This window comes from Festucalex cinctus, chromosome 15 (genome assembly GCF_051991245.1).
Source record: "Festucalex cinctus isolate MCC-2025b chromosome 15, RoL_Fcin_1.0, whole genome shotgun sequence".
Taxonomy (NCBI): Eukaryota; Metazoa; Chordata; class Actinopteri; order Syngnathiformes; family Syngnathidae; genus Festucalex; species Festucalex cinctus.
In genome coordinates this window covers 19,255,731-19,275,661 of record NC_135425.1, presented here as the reverse complement: position 1 = coordinate 19,275,661, position 19,931 = coordinate 19,255,731, and the positions used below count along the sequence as shown (strand labels likewise).

Below are 19,931 nucleotides of genomic sequence, written 5' to 3'. Positions count from 1 at the left end.
GGCGTATCCTGACTTTCGTGCAGGCGCAAGGCTTGCTGCGCCTATTTGCCAATTTGGCACACCGCTCTGCGCCATGCTGGACACTTCAGCGTAGCGAGGCTGTGTCCTTGAAGATACGCCTGACGGAATGACTATTTCGTGGCAGAAAGTCGGTCTCAAGTTACGCCTACTTGGAGCACATTAAAACAGTGGTGCAGAAGGTGTACCGATATTTTTGGTAAATTTCAGAGCCGGAAATTTCTGAGCGTTTCTGTGAAATATGAGTTTTTGTATTTCACTCGTAAAAATGACATTATAGAAATTGATGCATTAAACACATTATTATTATTATTATTATTATTATTATTATTATTATTATTATTATTATTATTATTATTATTATTATAGGGCGGCACGGTGGTTGAGTGGTTAGCACGTCCGCCTCCCAGTTCTGAGGACTCCGGTTCGAGTCCAGTTTGCATGTTCTCCCCGGGCCTGTGTGGGTCTCCTCCGGGTACTCCAGTCTCCTCCCACATTCCAAAGACATGGCAGGTTGAGTGGGCGCTCCGAATTATCCCTAGGTGTGCTTGTGTGCAAGGCTGGTTGTTCGTCTCTGTGTGCCCTGCGATTGGCTGGCAACCAGTTCAGGGTGCAGCCCCCATGACCCTTGTGAGGAGCAAGCTGTTCAGAAAATTGATGGATGGATGGATGGATGGATGGATGGATGGATGGATGGATGGATGCTATTGGTACATTTGTATTGGGGATAGAGACATAAGATTTACGGTCATATTTAAGTTGCTAGAGGTTATTACCAGATCATTGTGAATTTAATGTGGGTAAAATGTGTCTGTCTCCACACCGACAAACAGCAGTGACAGTGCTCCGGCCGCGCACGGATTGATGAGACCTTTTCCACAAAGAGATATCGCTATGTGAGATATGAGTGCACCACATTTCAAGGTAATGAATTGAACTGTTTTTATTGGTAGAGCATCGAGTTTCTTTTTTTTTTTTTTAGGGCCAGGGCTGTATAAGTCTGACATGAACCTGATACACATCGTTGTTGTATTGTTTTCTGTGAAACTGACAACTTACATATTTGTTGTCATTGTTTCAGTGCTAGAAAAGTTAAAACATTAATGTAAACCTTCTGTTATGTGACTAATTTATTTGAGCGTTACATTTTCATACCTTTCACAAGGCACAGTCCTTTCCACCAGTAAACAAATGACAGATACAATAAACCAAACCAAACCTATAAATACAAATAAACAAACAAGGGAAGGGGAAACGTAGTATGATTAGCTCGTTCTGTCAGAATCATTTTAAGTGTTAGCTCCTCTAGTGGCTCGTTCCACGTCAGCCTTCAGCGCACTCGGGGTCTAATGAGCTATGATAATTTGTGTTTATCACTTTGAAATTCCGCCTGTCTGGAGCAGGTCAGCGTTTGCTTCTATCTCTTCAGCATGCCTTAAGTGTGAAGGGACCCATCCATATTTTATTGTGGCCCCGTGGCGAGAGAAGCGAGCTATAGATAGCTCCGGATCCATGCGACATAAACAACCACGGGTACCCTTAAGACATCTTAGTGGAAGGCACGAGCTGGCAGAGAGAGGCGACACGTCAACTTGAGACGGGATGCTGTAATCGCATGCTTTGGAATTTGCGAAGGAATCACAAAGTCACGAGTTGGTATGTTTTAATCTCTCTTCAAATCGGGTTACTTAAGATTAAGTCAGAATACAAACAATCTATGCAGTCAAAATGATTGTCGCAAAAAATGCCTGGATTTAATTTTCCCAAAATCTGATTGTCCTCAATAATGATTGACTCTTCCTTGAGCAGGCTACTTGGGTAAACTGAGTTAGAAAACAAAATTAACAACCGAGTAATTCCTGTGTGACGATTGAGGGGACGTTCCGTTTTTCCAAATCATGTCCAAGAAGTTGAATCCAGCAAAATTGGACTCCGGTGTTCCCTCACTTTTTCAACAGATGTTTGAATAGACACAAAATGCTGTCTATCTTTCCATGCAGAGAATATTGCCTTTAGTGCTCCAAAAAGTACTGTTTGAAAGGAGCGCCTCTCTGATGTATGATGTGTGAGCAGTCATCACTGTGAAAGTTGCCTCGGGAGTGATGGGGCTCGCTGTCTGCCCATAAAAGAAGAGGAAGAGAGTGCCAGCAATGGTATAGAACATCCTCTCCATCATCTTCCTTCTTTTCCCCAGTGGTACCAAAAAGCATTGGGATGCCTTGGAGCATGTCGGTTTCCGGTTTACAACCCATAAAAATATTAGAAGTAGAGGTCAGCGAGAGAATTCCAGACACGAGTATTGCTTTGTAGTGTGACATGATTGGGACTGTGCTGTCTGTAGTCCTTTCTTTGGTTGACAGTAAGCAATTTGAAGCAAAGACACACTACCGTAGCCTATTCTATTATTATCTATTCCAAATTCTACCCGCAACTCTTGGGAGTTTCCGTATACCTGCATGGGCTTCCAGTATTGCTATGATATTATGACCTATATTTCTAAGTCTTTTTTTTTTTTTGGTAATTTTTTTTTTTTGGTAATTTTTTTTTTTTTTTTGGTAGCTCTAAAAAGAAATAGACCGAACTTGTGTTTGTAGACCATTGTAGCATTTTAACTTACTGTGAACAGATGCATTTGAGACATAATATTAGTGTTGTTCCGATACCATTGTTTGGCTCCCGATACCGATACCCAGCTTTGCAGTATCGGCCGATACCGATACCATACCGATACTTAAGGGTTTTTTCCCTCAACATGAAAAAGCTGTCCTGCCATTGGTTCAGAGCATTCAAGTGCCAATAGGATATCTTAGATCGGCATGCAGTGAACATGTTACTTACCAGTGAATGTCGTGCACCAGCAAGACACAAGATGCTGCATCCAAAATTATATATTAGCGTTGGAATTAATGGTATCTCTGGTCTCTTGAGATCTCGCTAAATTTGCTGGAATTTAGAGGCTTCCGGGGTTGGCATAAGACTTTGATTTTGTAATCATGGGGAAGGCAGGAAGTGTTTGGTCGGTGCTGGATTTCACTTTGATTTACCTTTCTTTTCTCTTTATTTCTTTTTTTTCTGACCTTTTCTCTGGTCTCCTGACCATTTAAACCTCACGACTCTGGCAAGATTCTGAAGTACCTGGTTAAGGCGAAGGGTAATGGGATATTTATAAGGTTTTAGGTGAATGAATGAGTATAAATTTATACGTATTTGCACGCACGCACGCACACGCACGCACGCACGCGCACGCACGCAAACGCACGCAAACGCACACACGCAAACGCACGCACGCACGCACGCAAACGCACGCACACATACACACACAAAAAAAAAAAAAAAAAAAAAAAAAAAAAGAGCAATGATGACAAGACGTTGAATCGGTAAGACTACCGAATGAACAATTCTGAGCTCTTAAGAACAAAAAAAAAAAAAAAAAGGAATTAATGGTATCGGCATGTTACTTGTGAGTAGTCACCGATACCGATACCACTGTTTTAATGCAGTATCGGCACCTCTGCCGATACCGGTATCGGAACAACACTATATAATATCCATGATAAGTTATCAATACACTTACTTGTCACAGACCACACCAAATGGCAAATAATCTTTTAATTCACACAAAATTATGAAATCAAATGCGCTAATGTGACCTTATTTAAACAAGAAAACACCACACGGAGCAACAATAAAATAGCCATAATTTGGCAGATGCCTCACAAGATGAATTGTAAGATTAATGTGATCTTCAAAGTTGAGGCTGATTTCATCCGTTAAGAAGTCAAACAACTAAACTTTTAAAGGATTCAAATCTTGAATGATATCCTTATCTGCGATTGAAATTGAATTTCCAGTGATATTTAATAGTTCCTACATTTTCAAGTCAATATCTTTTTCCTAAGGTACTGGTTGCTATGGACATTTGAAAGATGCAAGGACCAGCACTTCAAACCGATTTTTCCTCAAAACTTGGGATTTCACTGTGGTACCATTAAAATTGCTGTGACTTGTATATCATTTTAAAGGGAATTAAGTGTAGAATTTGAATATATGAATATCTCAATTTTTATTTATTTTTTGACACATGAGGATTCTTTTGCCAGAGCCGGTCACATATTAACTCATTTGCTCCCAATAACGTGTAAATACGTTTTTTTTTAATGTTCTAAGTCTCCCAAAGACGTATTTATACGTTGTTTTTTTGTTTTTTTTTTATATGCAAGAGCATACAGAAGGCTTTGCAGCCTCTCAACTGCAAAGAACGGTTGCAGAAATGGTAGTTATTACACAAACGGCCAGCAGGTGGCAGCAGAGCAAAGGAGGCCATGTAGAAAAAAAGCTCAATTACTTAAAATTTTGAATAATTTGTGAAAACTGATGAAACTTAGCTCTCTTCTAATGCTAATTGCTGCAAAACGGAAACAGATAGAAACATATGTTTTTTTCCTGATGAAAGAAGAGACTTTAATCTCTCTTTTGATAGGTTCCATGCTTTTGTAGCACACAATAGAACACAATATTCTGTGGGCCTTGAAAAATCAGTCAAAATCCAGTAAAACAGCCGGGAGCGAATGGGACTGCTTCTGTGAAAATGGCTCGGAGTGAATGAGTTAAGAAATGAACACAAAAACGTACCGTAACCAAATCCTTTAACCTCAAGAGGGTGACAGGCCAGGGGAAAGCATCCTGCTGTATTTTCCAAAAGACTAACATGCTGGATGGTTTAGATTGGGATATTTGTGTATGGCCTGGGATTAGGGTTTAGGATTAGGGATGGAGGATAGGACTGGGGGTCAGTATTTTCCCCGTTGGCTTATCCATCAATGCACCCTTCCTGACAAGGACTAATTAAAAGGTAAGTTACTCATACTAGAACTCATAAAGCTACATTAATTTTTTAAAATACAGTACAGGTCAAGGTTTAGCGCTTTGGGGTTAGGACCGGGGTTTGGGGTTAGTGGTGGAGGCAAGTGGTTGGGCCAATTCTCCCTGACAAATGTGGTTATTCAAAACTCTACAGGACTTACTAACTCTATGGTAGATGATAAATAATTCAAACTCCACATACATTTTGCAAGACAGACTGGATTTCCGTGCTTGTGCCAACACTTACGCTGTCTCATCGTGACACCGCTTGGCCCTCATCTCTTGTCTCTTTTAGACACTCCCTATTCATCATGCATCCTTTGTCTTCCAAACAGTTTTGTCTTTGTCTTTGCACCTGTCTCACAGCTTAGCCCGTTTTCATGTCGCTGTCACAAGTCGGGAAGCGGTGGCGTCAATGCTTCCTCAGATTGCGAAACTCGACTTCTCCTTTTGGAACAATGGCACACTGGATAAATCACCTCGGGAATCAAACGCTTTGGCTTGAAACCCCTGCATTTCATCCTTATTGATCGGCTCTGCCATCATTTGCTCTCCAAGGCGTGAAGGGGAAGACGAAAACAAGGCAGCACTGATGCAACTCGATTGCTTTGCTTGAGCTACAGTATGTGTGCATGCGTGAAAGGTAGGCAAGGCTAAATTCAAAAATTTGCTCGGATGTAATTTCTCAGGTTCATTTTTCCACCCCGCCCTGCAGATCTTTTTTCTCCCCCCAAATTAAAACAGCAGGGGCCCAATGATCTTCAGAAACCTTCCCCGACATTTCCCTTGTGGCTGCATCCGCTCACATGAATACAAATGGTGCTCAGCTGCCAGTCATGATGGATAAGAACAAGACAAGTATGCATGTGGAAAAAGAGTTGCCATTAAATTGGCATTCAGGCATAAATGACATGCCGACATTTGCTTTGATGTTCCCTCTGATTTTAAATGAGCCCTTGTGCCGTGAGAGTAAAAAATAATTTCTTACTAATACTGTGCAGGATTTCCCAAGTTTTTTTTTTATATTTGTTTCAGGCATTAGTCAGACCTTTTGACAGCTTGTGTTTTGCTGATTTTGTATGTGTGCCCCCTTGCTTATTACCAAGTAACATGAAAGTTGTTGAGCATCGTAATCTTCCACTTGATGCCTTTAACTCATTCAAACCCAAATACATGTAAATATGTTTTTTATACTTTGTCCTTCACTCCCATCATGTATTTAATAATTTTTTAATGTTTTTTTTATTTTTTATTTTTTTATTTTTTTTTTAATGCAAGAGTGTACAGAAGGCTTTAGTGCAGCTTCTGACATGAAGAGGTGGCTTAAAGCAATGGTAGTTATTACAAAAAACGGCCATTTGGTGGCAGCAGAGATCCAGGGCCATGTTGCAACAAACTCTTTTTGTCAGTGTTTTTACCAGGAATGTTAATATTGATTAAACTTAGCTATATTCTCGTGCTAATTGCTCTAAAACGGAAACCGATGCAAACATATCTATTTTTTCCTGATGAAAGAATAGACTCTAATCTTTATTTTGCTAGGTAATATGATTTTATAGCAATAGAACACAATATTCTGTGGATCTTGCAAAATCAGATAAAATCCAGTAAAACGGCTGAAAGCAAAGGTGGTTGCTTCAGTGAAAATGTCTGTGAGTGAATGAGTTAAATAACCCAAAGTCCATCCATTCATTTTATGCGTTACTTCTTGTCATTAGGGTCACAGGTGAGCTGAAGCTCAGCTGACTTTTGGCAAATTTGGTTCGAGGCCAATCTTGAACGTGAAGTCGGTACGGGGAAAATGTTACTACTATCAGAAGCATCCGCTGATTCAAGATTTTGATGCTTAGCAGCCTTCCGGATAGACTTTCACGGACGAAAGCACCTGCACCTATGAGTTTGGTGTTCATTATAGTGGTGGCCGTAAAGCTTCTTACAGCAGTTAGTGACCGAATAACTTCTTACCAGGAGGAAATTTTGCAGCCCCAGTCCAATGGAAAAGTAACAAATTTTGAAACTAGCATTTTAACAATTAAGTTAAAGGTTGATTTAAATATTTCTCACTATACTGGTCACAGTTTTTAATTTATCATCTTTTAACGCCTTACCAATAAACACGTGTTTCCCCATCTATTATGTACTGTTAAAACGTCCACAATCTCGGCTCGTAACATTGGCCAATAACAGTTTTTAATTCAAAGACGGGCCACACAGCATATGAGGGCAATAGAGCTAAAAATAAAACAGTAAGATCCTGTTAATTTGTGTACATTATAGTACATTTGTATCCTATCCAATAAATTCAATGTGACATTTCTAGGAATCTGTATACTTTAGCCTTGGAATCACTGTGTTTATTTTTATTCTTAAAATATATGAATCACGTTCTGCGGGTCCTCAACAGGACTCATACTTTGAAAAGCTCCTAGAACATAATTTTCCCCCCAAGATAGGTATCTTTGACAGATGGGAGACACTAAATTATGACCCTTTTTTTAATATGGACAGTACATGATATCAAATTTTAATATGAAAATTTGAAGAAGTGTTTTACTTGGGCCTGATCAATTGTAATTTGTGTTGTTCCGAAACCATTTTTTGGCTCCCGATACCGATACCCAGCTTTGCAGTATCGGCCGATACCGATACCATACCGATACTTAAGGGTTTTTTTTCCGCAACATGAAAAAGCTGTCCTGCCATTGGTTCAGAGCATTCAAGGACCAATAGGATATCTTAGATCGGCATGCAGTGAACATGTCACATATCACTGAATGTTGTGCACGAGTAACACACAAGATGCTGCATCCAAAATCCTATATTAGCGTTGAAATTAATGGTATCGGCATGTTACTTGTGAGTAGTCACCGATACTGATACCACTGTTTTAATGCAGTATCGGCACCTCTGCCGATACCAGTATCGGTATCGGAACAACACTAATTGTAATTAATAGTTTTTGCCCATTGTACAATGACTCAATTGAATAAAATTACACTTTTATTGCATTCCATGAGAACATTCAAAATATTATGTCTAGTAGACGTTTGGTCCATGATTACACTTTAGTGTGAGAGTGATCGGCTTTATTCTTGAGTACATCGGTGTGGTCTGAAGCGGATGTGTTGTTTTATAAGAGCAGCTCTAGCAGTGAATGGAGACACTCATTAAAACATGGTGTGTAAAACATATTTTCATAGTTTTTTTGGCTGTATAATTTTAACAGGGCATGCAGAAGAACACATAAAATGACCGGGGACAGCTCATGTCTACCTGTAGCTGAGTGAATTTTGAGCACTGTAATCCAGATTCTGAGCCACATTGTTTACTGCTTCACCATGCCTGAGGGCGCGAGGCTTGGTGGGAGAACTTCCGATTGTTACTTTGTATCGCTGACACTCAGTGGAGAGGAAATTTTCCTTCCTGAGACGGAGAGAAATCAGGGTCAAGTACTATTAGTGAAGAGTGAGAGACAGAGACACAGTCAAAGGTTTCAGATTCTGTAGGCAGCAATTCCCTTCGGCCGCATTATCAAGTCAGTGGAATCATTCGGACCGTCTTGTTCATTATGCTCTTTCGGGGGCCGTTTGTTCATGTATCTTTTTCCTTTATCAAATGGAACAACACTTCCAGGAACTGTGGATCCTTTTTTCTGTGAATATGAAAGCAGGGATGTATCAGATATAAAAGTAATAACACCCGATTCTTTGTACTAGCCTTCTTTCATGCCTCTGCTACTTACTTTGAGGTAAATACCGGTATTAAGGTAAGCTAGCACATATTGGCTATTTAAGTACATCCATGATTACTAAGGCAAGAGTATCATTTAACGGATATTAATATTGCACGTGAAGGTGAAAGGGTATTTTCGTGCCTCGGGGGTTCAATCATTCACACTGCTGGAAGGGAAGAACCGTGGAAACTATATCCGTCAGTCAGTGACATGTAGGCTGAATTTGGCTCCAGCCCCCCCACAACCCTGCACACGATAAGCATTATTGATGATTGATGGACAGATAGTCGGGTAGATGGATGAATGCACATAAGCTGGATGAACTGTGTTGCAACAACAAACTAGCATTAAAATAACCAAAACAAAGCAAATTGATATGATTGGTTCTAAGTAAAACTGGCCAAGATTTTTGATGATTTGGCTGTTCTGTATAAAATAATACCATAATACCCTGTCAATAAAACACCCCTGTGTATATAATATATTATATTGTTTAGTACAGCTATTTTTTGGAGGTGATTCTATTTTTCATGAATTGTAAAAAATAGAGGTTAGAGAATATTCAAACCTGATCTTCCTGCCTAATTTGGATAAACCATGGAGTAATATTTGCTAGGCACCTAAACATGCAAGATTGTTCAGAAAATGGCAGTTTTTAATATATATATTTTTTTGTATGTCCTGGTTGCTTTATTCGTGTATCACTTGCACATGCAGGGGTGGTTCCAAGCATATAGCATTTTTTTTTTACTGATTTGTTGTATTAGTTAATTTGCCCCCCGCCCCCCCCCCCCCCCCCCCCCCCCCCCCCCCCCCACCCACCCAAAAAAAATAAAATAAAATAGATTAGATTTTGGGTAATTTAATTGGTCAATTAAAATGCTTGTATTATTTTAAAATTATTTTATCTTTTATCTGAACAAATGATTTGATTGATTTAATGTATTAAAATAAAAAGTAAAAATAATCGTTTGATATATAGCTTCAACATTTGTATTATGCAATTGGTTGATTATCTACAGCATAATTAATTTTAATCAAACTCATTAATATTTCAAATGAGAATGAATAATTATTCTATTAAAATTAAACTACACATTTTATCTTATCTACAAATGGCCCTGACGATCTGTTTATCTTATAATTTAGTGTGAACATGAACCAAACAAGGCACATTGTTGGCAAACCTATTTACAGATCTTTACAAGAGAAAGTAAATTATACACAGAACATAAGGGACGAGCTAACTTGAGATGTTATGGAATAAATGCAGTGAGTAATGGATTGCATCAAAAGGCTTCTATGTTTCGCTGTAGACAAGCTGCCAAATGCAGTGCCCTTCATTTAGCCTGCTTCCATTAGAAACCAGGAGCCTTCGGATTGCTTAGCAGCCTGACTTTTTTATTTATTTATTTTTTTTAAGACGGTCAGGAGCTTTCACAAAGTGCAACATGGGTTTCAACACAGTCTTCACATACACTAAGTAATAATGATGGATGTCTTGAGAGAGATATTCTCTTGGCATCGATGGGCTCATTGGGTCTAAGGTGCTTTGATGAGTGGAAATCCCTGGTCTAGGGTCTTCTTATATTTGGACCAGAAAATACAGGCAAAAGTTCCCGTGTCGTGTGTTTGGAAGTGCTCCTCTGTGCCACGTGGCTAACCCTTGCTTGTAACCCAGATACCCGTACACCCGCACTTCAGTTTACAACATCGCCAGGAGGGGAGAAAAAAACAAAGCTAGTCGCTGCCAAGCCATCAAAGCTGCTCTCCTACAACATACAAAAATCAGTCTGAAACATTTTCAGGGTTTTTTTGTGTTCTTTCTTTCCCATTAAGGGAAAGAAACACGACTCCCCACAGAGTGAATGGAGAAAGACACACTTTTGCTTTAAACATAAATAGCGGCACATAACACAGGGGAAGTTGAAATTCATGCTAGGCTTTCAGATGCATCTTTTGGGGGGTTTAGCTGCAAGTTTTACGGTTCGAACCAATACCGAATTGGTGTTGATGTAATACCAACACGCGGTTTGTCTGATGCAACGAACATGAATAATGCGTTCAACACATGAGGATGGGTTGTCAAGTAGCAATCGATGTTTCAGTGGATCCGCATTATGAGCGCTTCAATTTATTTATTTTTTTCCCCCCACATTTCAGATTGATTTTCACTCAAGAACTGATAAGTACAAATCATCTGAGCTCGGGCTTGAACGCCACCATCATAAAATGTACTCACCAGGTAATGGTTTCAATTTTAACTTGGTTTAATGTCAAGTGATACTGTAATTGCTTTTTTTTTTTTTTTTTTTTTAGTTTTTCCTTGCCCTTTTGTAGTTTGATCAGGGGATGTCGTTACTATTTGTCAACTGTAGACATGTGTGATTAAGGGCTATATAAATAAACTTGACTTGACTTGACTAATTGTCAAGTGCAAAACATCATATTTGTTCAATGTGCATACTGAATTCCATTTTAGTTACTTTTCTACAGAAAAGCAATTCCTACTAACTTTACGTTCTCTATGGGGTTCTTGTTCGACTTTTGGAGAATATTTTGAAGTCACATTGTTTGACCTTTGGCATTTTGAGGGCGGGTCTGTTCTGCTTAACTCATTCACTCCCAGCCATTTTCACAGAAGCAATCCCGTTCGCTCCCGGCTGTTTTACTGAATTGTGACTGATTTTGCAAGGCCCACATAATATTGTGTTCTATTGCTATAAAAGCATGGAACCTATCAAAAGAAAGATTAAAGTCTCTTCTTTCATCAGGAAAAAAAAAAGTATGTTTCTATCTGTTTCCGTTTTGCAGCAATTAGCATTAGAAGAAAGCTAAGTTTCATCAGTTTTCACAAATCTATTTAAAATTCTAAGTAATTGAGCTTTTTTTCTAGATGGCCCTGGTTGATCTACTTTGCTCTGCTGCCACCTGCTGGCCGTTTGTGTAATAACTACCATTTCTGCAACCGTTCTTTGCAGTTGAGAGGCTGCATCAAAGCCTTCTGTATGCTCTAGCATAAAAAAACAAAACAAAACAAAAACTTATAAATATGTCTTTGGGGCACTTAAAACATAAAAAAAAAACGTATTTACACGTTAATGGGAGCAAATGAGTTAATGGAAATGTGATACTGTACATATGCATATCAATAGAGTACATTTAGTATGTCAAAGTCCGAAGTCTATAAAATTGTTCAAAAGTACACCTCTGCAGAAGAGCATACACTCATTGTTCACTCTGGCAATGAGTGCCACTGCCACCTACTGCAATGGATGTGCAATTACATTGAATTCTAGTATACTGTAGCTAAAAAATAAATAAATAAATAAATCTCTCTGCATCAAGCCCCCCCCAGACCCCCAACGTGGCATTGGTTTAAATTGGAACCCGCAATTATATGTAACAGTGTCACAGTGGGACATTTTACCCTCTTTACCTCCCTCTTTCCTTTGCCTTTTTGTATTTAGTCGAATGCTTGATTGTCATGCAGATTGCAGCAGCAGCACACCCGGAGAGATCTTTTTGTCAGATGTACAGATCAAAAAAATGTTGATCATATCCGAGGGGGGTTGGCAAAGAGTTGATGAGTGGTGTTGTTTTGAACGTACAGATGTAAAACACCCGGCACACGCTGTAAATTAGACTGAAGAGGAGGTTTGTCACTATGATTGTTGGCCTTTTTTAATGCGCATATGGAGGTATAGAATGTATACTTTTTTTTTCCCCCTTGCAAAATGGTGCAGTGCCACACTGGCATCTCAGCTCTTGCCAAACAGATTGATGGACCATGCTGGATATAATGAACAGGTGTGCTGCAAATGGCCGGCATCATCAGCGGGCTAGACTGCTTGAGAGAGCGCAGGCGTCAGGTGCCCGCCCTTTTTCCAATCGTGGATGAGCTGATAAATTGGGCAACTAATGCAGTACACAACCACTGTCATGGATTGGCAAAAATGTCTTGCAGTTCAACCAGGACGAAACAGAAGTACTATATATCGGTCTTCAAGCACTGAGAGAAACAATTTTAAAACAGAATTGAAACCATCGTGTTAATAATATACATGAGGGCTTGGACTCCAGTGCTAATTTCGTCGCCGATATTTTTTTTTTTTAGATCGATACCATTGTGAGTATGCGACTCTTGAGTAGTGACCAATACTATACGATACCAAGTACTGATACCACTAGTGCTGCTATGTAAAATTTTCTCCAGAAATAAAATAAAAATAAATCAATACAATTTTAAAAATTTAGATGATAATATTAAAGAAAAATCTAAATATCACAAAATAGCATTTTGCCTTAAAATTGCATGAAACTAATGATAATTTTTTCTTCTGTCTCCTGATCATATTGGTTGCCATTGTGGGTACCAAAACCTTGAAATAAGACTAGGTATTGGCCCGATACCTGGTATCGGATTCCGTACTCACTCGGCATGGGCGATATGGTCAAAAAATAAAATCCCAATTTCTTTATTTTTTCTGTCATTCTGGACGATTACGATTTTAATTGATTTTAATCAAAAGGTAAAAAAAATAAAATAAATAAACAAGGTTTGATTTATTAAAAAAATAAATATTGTGCAAAATGCTCAGACAATAACTTACGCTGATTTTGAATCAGTTTTAACATAAATTTTACATAGCTCGTGCAAAAAAGCTACTCATATCTTTTGCATAACTAAAATGCCACATAGCCTGTGCAAAAAGCTACTTTTGCTCAACTTAAATGCCAAATACATAGCGTTTAGTTCTGAGCAGGAAGCCCCTTTATAACACGCAGCTGCTGTTTTGGGTAGCAACTGAGTTCAAATGGGCTCAGCTTGAACGGAGGTAGTACTTTTTTTTTTTTTTTTTTCATACTTTAGTAGTATGTTTTTATTCAATAGTGGCAATTATTTGTTTTAATTGGATATTTTACACCTCTATTAGAGGGACCGTTTGATAGTTTATTGTGTCTTAGTAATCCTTCTCGTGTCGTCAGATTACGAAAAGCTTACGTAAAAGAACAACCACACGAAGTGCAGTGTCGTCAGCATTCGCGGCCTTCTTTGGATGTCAAACGCCACAAAGGTCTCACCATTATTCTTTGTAAGATCATTGCGGTATGGCGGTTGACTTTTATACCCTCCCTTTTTATCTTTTCTAGTTTAAAGGAAAGTGAGCAGAGCTGCTTTTTCTCCCTCCCGACTATACAGTCACTTTGCCCAAAGCGAGGTGTTCTGGAGTCATCAATCAGAATGACTGAAACTGAGCCACAAGAGAAAGCGTTGGCAGAATCCCTGTAGAGAGATGAGGCAATATTGAATTGATAGAATCCTTTGAAAGCTCGAAAAAAAAAAAATTAAAATGGGGCAGGCTATTGGCACGTGATGCATATCACGCTTTCATTCCAAATGTGTCCTAAAACGAGTTATTTTCAGCATGCCCCAGAATTGACTTTAGGAGTATTCCCACACTTTTTCTTGAAATCATATTTCCACTGGTAAGTGTTATGATGCATCTGACGTTTTCACTCTTGTCATCCTCTGCGGCAGCCGTTGACCCGAACAGAGAGGCCGTGGAAGATTTGATGCAGCGCTTCCAGGACAGCTTCCGCGTTCCCAAAACCCCGCCAGACATTTCTCGCTACCAGCACGTCATCCACAGCTCGTCTACCAGCCGCCGGCGGGTCCCCAGCCACAACAGAGGTAGGACATGGAGATATCCACTGGTCTGTTTTTTTTTTTGTTTTTTTTAATTCAGGAAGGCTGTAATAGATGTAAAAATGTGTTAAACATGTGAAGCATACCTCCCCTGTGGGGGACCCCAGAAGACTTCAGCTTTGATAAAGACAAAATGGATCATTTTTTACTTCTTAATTGTTGATACACGTTTTTTTTTAATATATTTTGGGACATGCACAATGTGGATACAAATTGAGTTTCCCCAAAATATCTAAAGTGAATTGATTACAATTCATTCAATTGGACATGAAATGTTTTGCTTTGTTTTTTAATTTAGTGCATGCTTAATTAAATGCTCAGTAGTTTTTATGTCTGCTGTCACTATCGAATAGCTTTAGAAACAATGAATCTCTTGATTATTCAATTCAATAATCAAATAATTTGATTCATTTTAATTTTACAAAAGCATTTTTTACTTGATTACTGTTTATTAACCAGTGATTGGTGGTGATTTCACACTCTGTATTTGTATAGTGATTAAAAAATAATAATAATAAAATATATTGATGTGTACTATTTTACCAGTTCAGTCAAAGTAAAAACTGATTTTAGCATATCACCAGTAATTATTCACTGATTTCTGTCGTCCTTCATGAAAAAAAAAGACTGATTATTTAACCAAAATAAGACATTTACCAATATCTGAGGATTTGCACCATTTTAAACTTTAAAAATGGCTCCAAACGTTTACTTGATTATTAAAATAGTTGTCGAATAATTTGATATTCGATTACTTGTCGATTAATCGATTAATTTTGACAGCTCTACTGGAGACTAAAAAAAAAATCGGTCACATGATGCACAACTAAATATTGTTTTAGTCTCTTTAGCCAGTTTTAGTCAATCTGTCTCAATACTCTTGCTCACCTAATAATGAACGAAATACATAAATATATATATATTTTTTTTAAATATCATCGGCAAATGAATGTTAGTGTTCCAATGTAGTAAGAAGTATGTAGTAAAAAAAAAAAAAAAAAATGCATTGCATTTATTTGATTTAATATGGGAACTGTTTAACTAACCAATTTTTTTCATAAATGACTTAAATTTAAAATAAAAATGTGTTCATACGGCTGTTTTTGTGCACCACAGTACATTTCTAAGACATGCCATTGGGAACAGGGACAAAGCAAATAATGGGGCAACCCGTGCAGGAGAAAAGCTTGGCGTCCTCGGCATTTGAGTGGGTGGAGGAACTGGTGGCACTGCAAGCATTTGATGTGTGGGGGAGGTAGGCTGGGTCAGTAAGCAGAATGACACAATAAACTGCCATTGTGTCACTAATGGCCTTCATTTGGACCAATGGCTGTCTGCAGAACGAGCCGCTAATTTCTGTCGCTGTACTTCCGAGTAGCAACGGGGGAATTTTATAAGCTGAAAGTGCACTACAGTAGAATTCTTCATTTATAGCAAAGGACCTAGGTAAGCAGGTGTAATGTATGCATTAGGAGGACAGCATGTCTCAACAGTTGCTCAGCTGGAAAACTCAGGGAACTGTTTTGTCTGCTCAGCGTAGCTCTGCAGGTGTTAGCCTGCCCTTCCTCTGGTGTCATTAAAACTCTGATTTGGAATTTGCTTTGAGATGACAAATTCACAGTCCTTTGTCAGCATGTGTTACACCGCTTTCTTGTTGTATCATCTTTTACGGAGACTCCTAAACCCAAAAACAACATAGTGGTTGGTCAGTAGGGATGTAACGATATTATCACGATATGAAGGTCACGATACGATAATTCTCATGATATTGTGGGGGCGTTGGCGATATTGTGCTTTTGTAAATAACAGCAATGCATATAAAACACCTACAATCTCTAATAACAATATTGAGGCACGTACTTGCTAATGCAAGCACACATTGATCGCTTCACAAGCAAATTAGGTTGCCCTTCATCTGACAATTAGCATACATTTTGAACATCGAAGGCCAAAACATCCCTAATAAAAATTAAATTGCACTAATAAAATAGCCACTAGAGAGTGTTAAACTGAACAAATGGAAATCAACCTGACTTTTTTTTAACAAATGTGTTCCTTTTAAATATTGTGAACAGGACGACGACAATATTGTGGCTGGTTTTAATATCACAATATCACAATATTGCCCTTATCGTGACATCCCTAGTGGTCAGTATTCATATCACTTTTGGGATAAGTCCGCACGCACAGCAAGGAATCGATAACATCGATAACGGATATTGATTCATAACTTCACATTTGTGTTGGATGGAGTCAACCAACTTTTGCTACATGTAAACTTTGAATACAGCCCAAGACCATCCATCTGCTTATCCTGTGTGAAAGTGAAGTGGGTGGCGACATTTAGCAGTAAAGGAAGGAAGAAAAGATATTCCATTCTGTGCCCTTATTTTCCTTTGTGACAATAACCTATTGTCGCTACAGCAAGCCACGACAATGAATTTTCTCACGTCAAATATATTGTAGACCTACACAGTTTCTCAAAGGATAATCGTATACAACTTTTCATACCTCTGCAAACACAACTAATTTGTTATGACGATTCCAGCCTCTGTGCTGAGTCTTCAGTAATCAAGTTGTGCTCATAGAAGTGCAAAATATGAGTGTGTAGTTTCATTTGTTGGCCACACGTGGCAGTAGCTATTTGAAATCGCAATTTTCAGGATTTTTTTTTTTTTAATTTTACAGGAGGTGTTTGGTTGGTGCTGGATTTCACTTTGATGGACTGGATGTACTGGTTTCTGTGGATCTCGCTCTGCCTCATCGATCCTTCCCTCCTTCCTCTCTTTAGTTTTTCCTCTGGTCTCTTGAGATCTCTTTAATTTGTTGGAATTTAGAGGCTTCTGGGGTTGGCGTAAGACTTTGATTTTGTAACCATGTGGAAGGCAGGAACTGTTTGGTTGGTGCTGGATTTTACTTTGATTTATCTTTCTTTTCTTTTTTTCTTTTCTGACCTTTTCTCTGGTCTCCTGACCGTTTGAACCTCACGACTCTGGCGAGACTCTGAAGTATCTGGTTAAGGTGAAGGGTAATGGGATTTTTATTAGGTTTTAGGTGAATTAATGAGTATAAATTTACACGTATTTGCACGCACACGCGCACATAAATGAAATCGCAATTTTCTGCAATGAGAAATAAAAATGGATCCTTCATTCAATAGGGCGTGTGCCGTGCACATATATTTATAAATTTATTTCTTTGTTTATTTATTTATTTATTTATTTATTTATTTATTTATTTTTTGTCCTTGCATCATCAGAACATCCTGTTTTAGCAGGTTTGTTTTTGTGATGAAAGTCTTTAGTCCATAATCTGAAGATGCACTTTTTGGAGTGAAAAGAAACCGAGTAAAAAGGCTCTCGGAAATTCGAGTAAAGTCTTTCTGCCATTAATGTCGAAACCTCCAATGGTAAACTGAACTGTGAAGACAATGACACAATTTATACGAACGGGTTTACGAGGGATTTTGGATCCTTTTGAATGTATCTGATTACTTCATGCGGTTCAAGAAAATGTGTTTTTGTGACTGTTAATGGTTGTTTGTCTACATGCAGTATGACATGCGAGTGATTGACAGTCCAGGTGTACTCGGACACCTGCCGAATGTCTGATGGGATGAACTTCTGCTCGTCTGTGAGCTCAGGCAGTAGAAAATGTTTGGATTGGATGAGTCATAACAGATGTTCCATTGTTGTTTGCCTGCTGTGCACTTCCATCCACAATACTTAAGTGCAGACAGGGGGGGAAGCATAGAGTATTGAAACATGGCTTTTGCGCTGAATGAAAACTGAATAAAAAAATAAAAAATAATTAGGCTTTTTGTCATTGTAAAGTGGCGCAATGCGGTTATCACCTGAATCCACATTGATCACATTAGACCAGGCGTGTCCAAACTACGGCCCGGGGGCCATTTGCGGCCCGCCGTCCATTTTTTGTGGCCCGCGACATATACTAAAAACGGCATTTGACTCGGTTCAAATAAAATAAAAACAAAAATGTTTGGAGATGGTCAAAGTAAGAAGGGAGGGTGTCGAAAAACACAGGTGCCATTAAACGTTATTTTAGTTAACGAAAACTAACGAAAAAATAAAATTCAAAAAACAATTTCGTTCATGAAATAAAACAAAAACGAAGATGCTTTTTAAAAAATAAAACTAACTGAAACTACATTTTATGTTTACAAAACTAACTAAAATAGAACTATAATTATAGCAGAAATATCCTTCGTTTTAGTCTTTGGTAATTTAATGCATGAGCCTTTGGTGATGATTTTAAATGTGATTTTTAGTAGATTTATTTTGATATAAACCAGAATAATGATGTCGCGCCCATGGTGTTGCGCACGAGTAATACACATTAAAAAATAAAAAAAAAAACTAATACTGAAACTAAGCATTTATTAAAGAACTAAAATTAATAAAAAACTAACACAACCTCCGTGAAAAATAATTAAAACTAACTAAATAAAAAAAAACTCTAAATAAAATAAAATGTAAAATGAAAAATTCCAAAACTATAATAACCCTACTGTCGTATTACAAATAAATTGGTTTATATACTGTAGCATTTTTCTAAATATGAAAAAGAACAAATAAATTATTTGTACACTTTTTATGACTAAACACAATTTCTCGTCACAACATATGTGGCCCTTGCGTCCTGCTGATTTTCTGGATGTGGCCCTCAAATGAAAAAGTTTGGACACCCCTGTATTAGACGATAAATAATGAAATCATTCCCCAAGCGACCTACCAACAAGTATTGTAAACAAAAACACTATATAAATGAGAACAACTATACTGCAAATGAGACAATGTTTTTTTTTGGTGAGTACTAACCTCTATTCCAAAAATATCTCATCTTTATACTTTGTTCAACGACATCTACAGTAGGATAGGACACCAAAGATGAAACGAAGAAAAATGGTTGCACTCCAACTTTATTAATAGACTTCTTGTTTTTCTGGCATGTGAATTTTGAAGGTATTATTTCATATGTGTGACACCCTTTTTCCTGTCTTTCTATGCATTGTATGGACCCCCTCGAAAATAAGCTCTGATTTTCTATTTTTCTATCAACTTAATTTTTATGTTTGAAGAGAAGCGAAAGATAGAGAGCAAATCCAATATAGTGTGGCCAACAGAACAAACTTTTGACATAACAGGCAAGAACTCTAAAAACTGGATGATGAAATATATCAGTGATGTTTGCTCAAATGTTCAGCATCACTCGGTTTTACCAACAGCGTGGAAAATATCTAATTGACAGCGGTTTGTTTTGAATAAGCCGCTGCAGTGGAGGATTGCGAGTGGGCGGCCACTGTGACATACCTTTGGGCATCAAATACGTACAGATATGCGGAGCAGCTCAACACCTGGGACAGACGCACCAGAACGTAAACGCCGCTTCTGCTCTTAATCCCCTTTTGTGGATCGGAAGCCCCTCGAATGCTCCCTAACAGCATGTGTTTAGTTTTGATACCAGATCCTCTTCAGATGTAACAGCCAGCAAACTTTACACATAAGTTAACCCGAGGGAGTACTTCAAATATCCATATGCTCATTTATACATATGCACCGTTACCCAACATCAGTAATGACACACATA

At 38.2% G+C, this 19,931-nt stretch overlaps 1 protein-coding gene across 6 annotated transcripts in view; it reads left to right on the top strand.

The window, feature by feature from the left end:
- astn2 (astrotactin 2) overlaps positions 1-19,931 on the top strand; it is a 295,092-nt gene that overhangs the window by 149,716 nt on the left and 125,445 nt on the right. For all 6 annotated transcript variants that reach the window (XM_077496750.1, XM_077496751.1, XM_077496748.1 and 3 more), the window contains one exon: positions 14,157-14,309. In XM_077496750.1, coding sequence (XP_077352876.1) covers positions 14,157-14,309 — 153 coding nt within the window. The remainder of the gene's footprint in view (positions 1-14,156; positions 14,310-19,931) is intronic.